The sequence below is a fragment of the Vigna radiata genome, chromosome 10 (assembly GCF_000741045.1).
Source record: "Vigna radiata var. radiata cultivar VC1973A chromosome 10, Vradiata_ver6, whole genome shotgun sequence".
In the NCBI taxonomy this organism is placed as follows: domain Eukaryota; kingdom Viridiplantae; phylum Streptophyta; class Magnoliopsida; order Fabales; family Fabaceae; genus Vigna; species Vigna radiata.
In genome coordinates, this window is record NC_028360.1 from 13,258,876 (window position 1) to 13,270,609 (window position 11,734).

At 35.2% G+C, this 11,734-nt stretch overlaps 2 protein-coding genes across 9 annotated transcripts; both read left to right on the plus strand.

Annotated features, from left to right (window-relative positions):
- Positions 1 to 22: 22 nt before the first annotated feature.
- On the plus strand, positions 23 to 5,746 carry LOC106774422 (protein ROOT PRIMORDIUM DEFECTIVE 1). 8 transcript variants are annotated; one of them, XM_022786618.1, is made up of 4 exons: positions 23 to 189; positions 269 to 425; positions 520 to 710; positions 3,372 to 5,746. In XM_022786618.1, exon 4 carries the CDS (start codon positions 3,509 to 3,511, stop codon positions 4,739 to 4,741), a length of 1,233 nt encoding a protein of 410 aa, XP_022642339.1. In that variant the 5' UTR covers positions 23 to 189; positions 269 to 425; positions 520 to 710; positions 3,372 to 3,508; the 3' UTR covers positions 4,742 to 5,746. The 8 variants fall into 8 exon arrangements, with proteins under 8 accessions (XP_022642339.1, XP_014516897.1, XP_022642338.1 ...); XM_014661411.2 differs by having other exon boundaries at positions 548 to 710; XM_022786617.1 differs by having other exon boundaries at positions 548 to 710; positions 3,483 to 5,746.
- Positions 5,747 to 7,919: 2,173 nt separating this feature from the next.
- LOC106775629 (acetate/butyrate--CoA ligase AAE7, peroxisomal-like) lies at positions 7,920 to 11,254 on the plus strand. The gene is made up of 3 exons (XM_014662773.2): positions 7,920 to 8,213; positions 9,604 to 10,191; positions 10,275 to 11,254. The coding sequence occupies exons 1-3, from the start codon at positions 7,998 to 8,000 to the stop codon at positions 11,169 to 11,171; spliced, it is 1,701 nt and encodes a 566-aa protein (XP_014518259.1). The 5' UTR covers positions 7,920 to 7,997; the 3' UTR covers positions 11,172 to 11,254.
- The last annotated feature ends 480 nt before the right edge of the window (positions 11,255 to 11,734 follow it).

Consider the following 11,734-nt stretch of genomic DNA (forward strand, 5'->3'; position numbering starts at 1 on the left):
TTAATCTTTACATAGCATGTTGGTGAAAAACAGAACAGAACAAAGGTTTAAGTGTCTGGGGTTTTTCAATGATCCTGCCTGAATTTTACTCCTCTCTCTTGTTTTGCTCGCTGCCCCAACATTTCTTTTCAAATCTTCATCTCTGTAAAATAGCTTTCTTTGCCCTCTGTCAATCGCAGCTTCCAATGGGTAATGGTTTTTCCTTTGTCCTCTTTGGCTTTTGAAATTTTCTTTTCACTTTGCCCTTTTGATGTTTGTTTCTGTGAAGAGATTTGTTCTTAGGTGCTGCGTTTTCCGAAATCTGCGGTACGTATGGGACCTGCTGCTTTCCGGATTCAGGGGCTCTGGTCCCTGCGTCGTGGGTTCGGTGCTTCAGCTGCTTGTCGTGTTCGCAGTTGTATCGCAGGTTCGTGGCTTATTCAGAGGTACACTTTGTCCATTTACGCTTGATTCCATTTATCTACAGAAACTTAAATAAAAGAGATGTCTCTTAATGAATTCACAAGACATGTTGGTCAGGGTTGATGATGTTTGGCGTGCATTGTAGTTGTAGAATAATAAAGGGAACGAGCTGAAACTTACTAAGACCAAGTCAGAGACTGCACTGCTTTTGGCCCAGGAAGCGAAGAAGCAGAGATCCGTGTTTGCACCGGCTGAACTAATCTAGATTGCACAATTAAAGTACCAGCGAACGCCGGGCTCGAACTAAGGTAGGCTCATTTGGCTTTTTACTAGAATGGTTGGCATGTAAATGTAATCAAAATTCTTAGCAAGTAACTTAATATTCATTTGTTGGATTCTTTTGTTCCACTGTTGCTTTTAGATTCAAATTCTCCATTTTCCGATAAGTTTTTTCTCACTTGGATTACTTATGGTTTATATGGGGTGTAATTGATAGTGACAATGAAAAGTGTTAGTGGACATAAACCATGCTGTACTTTGTTTATATATTCCGAAAAATCCTTTCAGCATGAAATATGTACGAATATTAAGCCCCTAATGCAAACTTTGCGGGTCTGAAAGAATGTCTGTCTTGTGCAACGTGTGGTATATTTATATTCTCATTCTACTCAGGAAAAACAATCAACTTTCTGATATGAAGGGTTAGGTTTTCGTATGACTAGTAAGATAGTAGCAATTAATTTTCACACACTGGTTTCTGGTGCAGAATTACATCCCTGCTGTTTTAGTGATTTTGAAACAAAGTCTTGTTGTTAGGTTGGTGAAGGGAAGGGATTAAACAGGGGTTTGGTTGATGGTCAAACCATGAGGTAAGCTGGTGGTGGTGTGTCTAAGCATCTGAGTAGGTTTCTAGTTTGGAAAACATATAACGCCGATTATGAATAGAATGAGACTTTGAATAGTCTTTCTTTCTCTAGGTTAATTAGTTTTCCTTTAGATGTTTAAGGTGCTATCTGATATAGTGTAAAGTTTAGAGAACCGTGGGAAATACTTGATGCAATTGATACATGGGCTGTGATACGGTAACTAACAGGTGTGGCTAGTGTGCTTAGAAGTAATTAAGGCTATGATTAATCAACCTTACAAACATATGGAGTCGAACTTTGATCATCAGTTGTTTATATACTTGGTAGCANTTTAGACTCGATATGTGGAGGCTTGCCTTTTAGCTATTGAACTATACGTCTGACTTGGTAGGTTGTTAGAATTAATAAGAGTGAATTTTAATGGGTGATTGTGATTCATTTTGGCTTTGACTTATGAAAGAATCCGTGAAAGGGAGGATGTTATGCAGAGTTGGTAGTTAGCCTAATTGACAGGGTATAGTAATGCTTTAAGGTATGTAAATATTGAGTCAGTGCAATTGGCTGGTCTGATAGGGAGAATAGTATAGTATAGCAGATATGTGGTTAGAAAATTGGAGTTAGATATATACACTCAAGGTGCTAGGAATTTCTGACTGAGATGGAGAATCCCCGCAGAGTTGGTTACGGTACCTAATTCAGCATATATATAAACCTTAGTTAATTAAGCAAAGTGAGGTAGACTGTAGTATAAATGAGTTTCCTAGTAGGGCCTATGGTGCAGACTTGAAACGTGATACATACACCAATCTGGTAGCTCATAAATGTGATCTTCTAAGTATTGAATTTTGGGTTTTTAGACTAATACATTTGGTCAGTGGGCTGAGAAGTATACGTATACTGGTATTGGGAGCAGTATGCAGTAATTGTGGTGAGTATATTGGCCATGCCTTACTGCCTCTATTCTGATTCAAATAGTAGATCATTCCAAACTGTTGCAATAAAGCCAAAACTAAATAGGATATAGGGGTTATGGTGACAGTGGTGTCCACCTGAGTGTTACTTGTTGGCCCTAGTTGGTAAGCCCTGCCTCATCCAGTGCATATGTGCTTCTTCGTGGGTTGATATCTGCTTGATATATCTCATATGACCTTTCCACTTGAAATTCACTATCTAGCATTGTTGTATTTATTTCCCTATAAAATTGATGCAGCCATTATTCCTCCTAGAAAGTATTCTCTGGTTTTATTATTCTGACTTATTATCTAATTGGTGCAATAAATGGTGGTATATCTAATAAACTGCATATCTTTGGATTGAAAGTTCACGTATGAAATAAGTGTTTTATTGGCCTTGGGGCAATGAGGTTTAGATGTAAAAAAAAAAAAAACAGTTTCGAACCTTGAAACGTGAAGTCTAGAAATCTGTTGGTTTGATTCTGGCCTACTTAGGAAATTGTAATTCTGGCCTACTTAGGAAATTGTATTTTTTTTTTTTTACTTTAATTAAATGGGCAGTAGTTGAGGGTGTAATTTCTAGCTTTCCTCATAGTGGTTTTAATTGGATGAACCTGGATGTTATTTACTTCATTTATGCGTGTTCCTAAATTGAATGATACCTTGGGATTAACGTCTACTGCTGGGACTTGGTTTCTGAAATTCAGTTTGTAGAGCTGAATCAATAACTGTTTTTTGGTCCAAATACTTGCTGGTTTTAGTTCAGAAAAAATGAGTAAATGCTGTTTAGTGAAGAATTAAGTGTAGAGTTACTTGTTGTAATGGTGCAGAATTTTTGAATGGTTCAATAGATAGAAATGAGTTTGGTGCAGTAGTATACTTTTTCTGGATAAAGAAAATTCTGGTGTTGTTTACATAGTGAAGATGAGAGGGCTGAACGGAGGAGTTTAATATGGTGGAGCTTTGAAAAGAAGAATTAACGTGTAGTATTTCCTCTGTTAGCTGACAATTGCTTCTAGGCTTTGGCTCTGTTTTGGAATGTGCATCTTGTTTGTTAACTATTTTACGATCAGAGTTCCATTATTGTTTGAGGTTTGTTCTTTTGTTCTAATTTTTACCTGATCATTACCTTTTCCTTAATCTTCTTCAGGTCTAGTCCTCTTTCTCTCTCTTCCTAGTCAATAATATTGTGCTCTCTAAAGGAGTAGTTTTCAATCACAAACCCACGTATTTTTATTAGCTTCATCGTTCATCTCATTAGAAACTTTGCCTTGAAGTTTTCTCTCCATGATTTTCAACTTTAAGAAATCTACAGTCAAAGCAGTTAAACTCTCCTATAAATACAAGGTCCAGAGTCTTCCCTTCTTGAACTTCCAGAGGTACAGTTATGTGAATGTGTATATGAAATGGAAAAAGGATTCATACTTTGACTCAATTGAGCACATCCATGAGTCCATTCAGCTCAAGCCTATCATTGCCCTGAAAAACTGCATTGTCCGGGATCCCAATGGGTGCATTCCTATCTCCACAGTGTCAAAGAGGGGGTTAGAGTTAGATGTGCCCATGAAGGTTGCAAGATTTCTGAGGCAATATCCGTCCATCTTTGAGGAGTTTACTGGTCCCAAATACAATCTTCCTTGGTTCAGGTTGACACCGGAAGCTGCTGAGATTGACAAGGATGAGAAGAGAGTATATGAAGAATGCAGAGTGGAGTTAAAGGCCAGGTTGAAGAAGATGATATTGATGACCAGAGAGAATGTGCTACCTTTGAAGATAATTCAAGGGATGCAGTGGTATTTGGGGTTGCCTAATGATTTTCTGCAGTACCCTGAGCAAAATCTTGATGAATCTTTCAAGTTTGTAGAGATGGAAGATGGATTGAAAGGGTTGACTCTTGACAGTGGAGAAAAGATTTATTCTGCAATGGAGAAAAATGCCATGAAAAGAGGTTTGTACACTGGGGGTCCAATGGAAGCCATTGAATTTCCACTTTACCCATCAAAGGGTTTACGGTTGAGGACAAAAATTGAAAACTGGTTACATGAATTTCAGAAGCTTCCTTATATTTCACCTTATGATGATATTCCAAGCTTCGATCGAAATAGTGACATAGTTGAGAAAAGACTTGTAGGAGTTCTTCATGAACTACTTTCCCTTTTTGTTGAGCATTCAGCCGAGAGGAAGAAGTTGTTTTGCCTCAAGAAGTATTTTGGTTTGCCACAGAAAGTGCATAAAGCGTTTGAGCGACATCCCCATATGTTTTATCTATCTTTCAGGAACAAAACCTGTACAGTCATTCTAAAGGAAGCTTACAGAAGTAACTCGGCTATTGAGAAGCATCCTCTATTGAGGGTAAGGAAGAAGTACATCAAGTTGATGAAGGAATCAGAAGTGATTTTAAGGAACAGGAGGGTGAAGAATCGATTTTATAATTGTAATGCAGAATTGGATTTAGATTCAAATAATCTAAATGAAAGGGGACATGATATGACAAGTTGCTCTTTGGAACAGGTTATGTGAAGATTTATACAAGCAGACTTGAGGTAAACATGAAATTCCTCAATTTTCTTTTTCTTGCTTTTTAACAGCCGCCAAAAGCCTTCTTCCTATGAGAAAGCGTTTCTTTTTCACACCCCTTTCGTAATCCTCCCAATCTACCTACACACACCAAACAAAGTTCCTACAATTGCATGTGTCTCACTGATTCTATCAAGCAACCAACGTATATCGATCGTCTATGCTCCAAAACATGTCACACGAACACCCTTCTTCCTCATACTTGAACACCAAGCTCTTGTTCCGCTATTAGGAACAGAAAAAGCGTGTGCAGCAGCATCGTTGGGCCAATAATCGGGGACAACTACCAAGGCCATTTAACTGACAGTCCGACGAGCCAATGGTGGAGCATATGGTAGCAGCAGCTACTGTAGCACATGCACTTCATCTTCTGAATTACCTACCATATCCAATCACCATACTGTTACTCACACCCTCCTCACATTGATAAATATTTCATGGGGCATTATAAATTACGAATCACATACTTTTAATTTTTTTTAAAAACGGCTGGGGTGAAATTTTATGGAAGTTGTCACGGTGAAGTTTACACTTTAGAGAGAAAGTGGGTTTGGTATGAGTTAGGTTCTTGTGTTCGTTGTGCTTTCCGGATCGGTTCCATTCACTGGCCCAATTAAGCTTGCTGCTCAGATATCAGAAATTGTAGTGTCATTGTCATGAGACTAATCATAGATTATTCACTGAGGTTTCACACACATTAAGAGTCATAGACATCGTTTATCTTAAACCACCTGTAAATTCCTATAACTTTTCTCCTCATTATCAGCACACAAGCTTATTCCTCTGTTGGAAACCGAATTAAAACGGTCTGATCTCATGGTTATTCTCTAACATTATATTTCTCTATGTAATGTTTTCATTTCTTGCTCATTTCATGCGTTGTTTGGTCACAGTTAATAGTGACTAATATAAGTAGTTTATAGATGTATCGAAGTGGTGGTTGTGTAATTGCTCATACTTCTTTCTCTTTTCTCCTTTCTGTCCATCCCAAAATTGAATGTGTATGAAATTAATATTCCAAAATTATAGAGAAGTGAATCGTGATTCATGATAGTTGTAGAAGTAATCAGTTTACTTATTTATTATTACTATATTATAAAATAATGGTTTGTAAATGAAAAAGAGATTAATGTATAATAACATCAATCTTCATCATATATCATGATAAAGACAACTATGATCGGTCTCATGTAAACCGTTTGCTGTGAGTAATGGCAATATGCGATGATTAAAAGTTGTTTTAATGTTCATGTCAAATCAAATCCATTTTTATTTGTTTTGAGTACCCTGCTTACTGCATGACGTCGACCGTTAATTAGGTGTAAGATTTTTCTAATTAAAGTGTGATAACTTTTGATTTACTACAATCATAGTAATAATCTTTTTATTAAACTTGTGAAGTCACCATTATACTTACTATATTAACAGGTTTATACCCTGGATGGAGTTGGTGCGATTGGGTTTGATTTTTTGTTTATATTTTTTAATTTGAAAACAAAAACTATCGAAGAGATTCTATCAAAGTATTTGATTAACCTTTTGAGCGATATGATCGCAATTTGTTATTTTTATGTCACTTAACATTTTTTGAACGTAAGTATAGATTTAAAATCAATAATATGTTATTTTTATTCCTAAACTTATAACAGTACTGTTCGAATAGACTATGGATTTAAAGAAATTTTATAAAAGGTCTTTAGAAATGTATTTACCATGTACAGTGATATAAAATTATATGTGTATCAACTAACATATATATATATATATATATATATATATATATATATATATATATGTATGTATTTACCATGTACAATAATCCGAAAATTATATTTTAGAATATTTACTTCAGAATAAAAGAGCGTGAGCCAAATTTTTGAAAGGCATAGAAAATTAAAAAGAATTCAAATCCTCTTCGATACATTCAGTTTCTTTATATGTTAAAATGCAAAAATATGATATTTTTACCTCATTCTGAGTTTTAAAATGCAAAAATTAAAAAAAAAGAACATGCAGAGATAATACCACGTTATATAATTTGAATTTATACATATAATTAATCACAATTTAATTTCTGTATATTGTTAAAACATAACATTAAAATATTTAACTTGGTTATACATTTTTACTTTCGCTATATTCTTTTTGCCAATATCTTATTTGTAATAAAATAATAGGTAAATATTAATTTAATAAAAGTATAATAGGGAAATAGACATAGGTATAGTTCTAGTTACAATTTTATTTAGAAATGAATACAGTTTGAACCAATGCATGTTGAAGAAGAATAGAGATTCTGATTTTTGTTTATCACTGAATGGATTGTTTCGATCACTATAATTTAATGTTTAAAAATTTAAAACCAAGGATCCCGACCAGTTAATGAAGTTGTGTGAGAATAGCAGGATTTTAACATTCAGATAACTATAAATATGCATGACTTTATTATAATTTGATTAATCTTAAGTTAAGTCATGTGTGATCCATACAGTTTCATTATTTACATAGAAAGCTAAAATAATTTTACTTTCATAAGTAAGAAGTTGTATTATTGCATTAAACTTTTTTCAATATGAAATCGTACGATTTTTCAATATGTAATTTATTTTAAAATAAAACTGTCCATTTAAATAATTGTTGAGGATGAATTTGCACCATATAGAATTTAGATAGCATAATATATTGCACACAACATACAATATTATCTCATAATTTTTATAAGAAGCATTTGATATTAAATTGCATGTAAAATGCTGTTTATATAACCAACTTATAAAGGGGTTTTTCCTATCATTTGGCACACATGATACCTCGTAGTTATCTACACTATTAGGGTTTGCTTTTGTTTACTCACGAAGTTTCCAAACATTGCATGTAGATAGGTTTTCAGTATGACACTTAAATATAAATAGATAAATATAAAAAGGACAGAGAGAAATATATGTTCATCAAGTCATGAAGTTTCACGAAGAGTTACAAAATGTTTGTGTGTATTTGAAAGATTAAATATTTTTTTCTGAAAATACTATAAATAGAAACCCAACTGCATGGATACAAACATAACCAAAATGCAGAAATCTTGTGTAAATTTGTCGTTCAACTCTTCCATTTTCAAAGGCTTTTGATGTTTTTTCGATTGCACCGGTGAATCCTCGAACATTGATTCGCAGCTTGATTCGTTGAGAGAAAGGTACAGGAAATGGGTGAGGACCGCGACATAGACGATTTGCCCAAGAACGATGCCAACCACACTGCTTTGACCCCGCTGTGGTTCTTGGAAAGAGCAGCTCTGGTGCACCCCACGAGAAGATCCATCGTCCACGGATCACGACACTACACGTGGCTCCAGACTTACCAGCGCTGCCGTCGATTCGCCTCTGCTCTCTCTAACCATTCCATCGGCCTCGCCAACACCGTACCTCTCTTCTACCTCTAATTCTTTTACTGTCTTCATGTTAATGTTGCTTTTTTAATCTCTACTATCCAAAATAAATAATCATTCAGATACACTCATTAACCTAAGCCTACTTTCAGATACCAACATTTTGCTTCTTCATTCATGAATATATACAGTCTCGTTTCTTATAAAATTAAGAACACTGGTTAATTAAAATTGCATGCATTTTTAAAATGGAGTAAAGGAATGAGAGATAATTGAACGAAATAAAAGATTATAATAATATCATTCTCAACTCAAAATCAAACTTACCTCATTCTGAGTTTTTTTTTTCTTTTCTTTTATATGCATTTTTTATAAATGAATATGTTCAGTTGGATTAGTCACTTTACCAAGAGAAACCGCTGATTTTACTAATGAATTATGAGTCAATAAGTTCGTATGGAATCATTTTCAAACTCAAATTTTTAAAATTATGTATTTGTTGTCTTATGTTATTCAATTTTCTCTTATTATGAGTTATAGGTTTCTATCATAGATTTAACTTTAATGGGAAATTTTTGTCTCTATCTAATTGTCATCTAAACAAATTATCTCAACACACTTTCCTGTTACCAATTTCACTATACGAGTTGAAAGTATGAGAAAATCGAATAACATATAGAAAAGAAAATCATTAATTAAAGGTTTTAAAATTTTGGATTAGAGATGGTGTTATAATCTTTTATATGGTTGACTTATGATTTATGGGTGATGAATCTCTTTATTATATTCCTTTAGGATATTAAGAATCCAAATGTAAGTTGAAAATTTAAGAAAATTAAACAATATAATTTTAAGGGTCTTTTTGTTGAAGACGGTGATATAATCTTTCACTGGTTGACTCATGGTTCATTAGATTTAATCTTCTCAGTACATCTCTTCCTAGAAATAGTCCAATGATAATATCAAAAGCATTAATTTGTCTTGATAACTACAGTTAAATGGAGACAAACATGTCTCATTGTGGTAAACCTCGAGTCAGTGTGTTGAGACAATGTATTTTAGTGATCAAAAGGAGATAAGGTATGTCTTGTTTGAGTAAAACCTGTGGTAAAAATATAATTCACACTTGAGGGAGGGACTCTTAAAAATACGAATATATGAGTTGAAAATTTAAGAAAGTTGATGAGTATAAAGAATTGTAAATGCAACATTAAGATTTTGTGATTTTGTGTTGGAAATGGTGTCATGATTTCAAATATGTTATTAGTGTGAATGTCTCTTCCCTAAAAGGTATAGTACCTAACAAGATGATGGTGTTGGTGCTGCTGATAGTTTTTTTAAATTTGTAGTCCTGTATGAATTTTATGTTGTTGTCATTTGTTGCATTAAAGTGTGTTGAGTTGTAATGTAATGGTGGTATCAGGTAGCTGTTATTGCACCCAACATTCCAGCCTTCTATGAAGCTCATTTTGGAATTCCAATGGCAGGAGCGGTGTTGAATGCAGTTAACATTCGTCTAAACGCTCCAGCAATAGCTTTTCTCCTTGCTCATTCATCGGCAGCAGCAGTGATCGTGGACCAAGAGTTCTTTTCCGTGGCAGAAGAATCCTTGAAAATCTGGTCGGAGAACAGCAAAAGCTTTAAGGCACCTATTTTAGTTGTGATTGGTGACGAAAACTGCCACCCCAAGGTTCTGAAACACTGTGTATCAAGAGGAGCCGTTGAGTATGAGAGATTTCTGGAAGGTGGGGATCCTGAATTCAAGTGGAAGGCTCCTCGGGATGAGTGGCAAAGCATTGCTGTTGGTTACACGTCTGGTACCACTGCTAGTCCTAAGGGTGTGGTGTTACACCACCGAGGGGCGTATCTCATGTCTCTCAGTGCAGCTCTTAACTGGGGAATGAGTGAAGGTGCTGTATTTCTGTGGACACTTCCCATGTTTCATTGCAATGGCTGGTGCTATCCTTGGACACTTGCTGCTTTTTGTGGGACAAACATTTGTATGAGACAGGTAAATTTGTTTCAGTGATCATGTTTGGGTTAAACTTGAGCATACATTCTCACTCACTCACCTTTGCTTTTGCATTAACAAAGGTAACAGCTAAGGCAATATATGCAGCCATTGCCAAGTACAAAGTGACTCATTTTTGTGCAGCACCGGTGGTTCTTAACTCAATAGTGAATGCCTCGCCGGAAGAAGTGATCCTTCCTCTACCCCATGTTGTAGAGGTGAACACAGCCGGTGCTGCTCCTCCTCCGTCTGTGATTGCTGAAATGTCTGAAAAAGGATTTCGTGTGACTCACACATACGGTCTCTCAGAAACATATGGCCCCTCCACCATATGTGCTCGGAAGCCAGAGTGGGAATCACTTCCTGTTGAACAGCTAGCCCGGCTGAGCGCAAGGCAAGGGGTGCGGTACATTGCCTTGGAAGGATTAGAAGTTATGAACCCAAAAACCATGGAACCTGTTCCTGCCGATGGTGCGAGTGTAGGTGAGATTATGATGAGGGGCAATGCTGTGATGAAAGGGTATCTGAAGAACCCGAAAGCGAATAAGGATGCGTTTGCAAATGGGTGGTTTCATTCTGGCGATCTGGGTGTGAAGCATAAAGATGGATACATAGAAATAAAAGACAGGTCAAAGGACATCATAATCTCCGGTGGTGAAAACATTAGCAGCGTGGAAATAGAGAATGTTCTGTTCTCTCATCCTGCGATACTAGAGGCATCGGTGGTGGCAAGGCCAGATGAGAAGTGGGGTGAGTCACCTTGTGCGTTTGTGACTCTAAAGGGAGGCGTGGATGGTAGGAATGAGCAACGTTTGATTGAAGACATAGTTAAATTCTGCAGGTCACACATGCCTGCTTATTGGGTTCCAAAATCGGTTGTGTTTGGACCATTGCCGAAGACAGCTACTGGGAAGACACAGAAGCCGTTGCTCAGGGCAAAGGCTAAGGAGATGGGGCCTTTAAGGAAGAGCAAGTTGTAACCATCTCACATCATGCTTCTCCTTCTTGCTCTAACGTTTGCCTACCATTATTTTTGCTGTTTCTTATTCATAACTACAATAACATTCCATTGAATACATTTTAATTCCTTTTAGACATAGTATATATATTTTTTATTTCTAAACTTGTAAAATAATTAATATAATCTTTTTAATTTAATTATTTTAAAGATTTTTTATTTGTAAAATGTGTTTTATCTTAACATCTAAATTGTTTATGCTATTTAATACGTGTTAACACGAAAAAAAAATGTTTTTGACACAAAAATATTTAACATAAATGAATTTAAAGCACTATATTAGTTTATTTTAAGTTTATAAATTAAGATGTATCAAAATTTAGGATATAATTTAATTTTAATTTCACATTAAAGTTTAGTGTGAATAAAAGCATGCTTATTTATAATAGTTTGAAGAATAATAAGTACTTGAAGTTATTGTTGTCAAAACGGATTATTCGACCGAGTCATTCATACAAAGATATTACAAAATCTCCTTAACAAAATTTTTAACGGTTTCATAGTTATTCAAATTTGTTTCTGTAT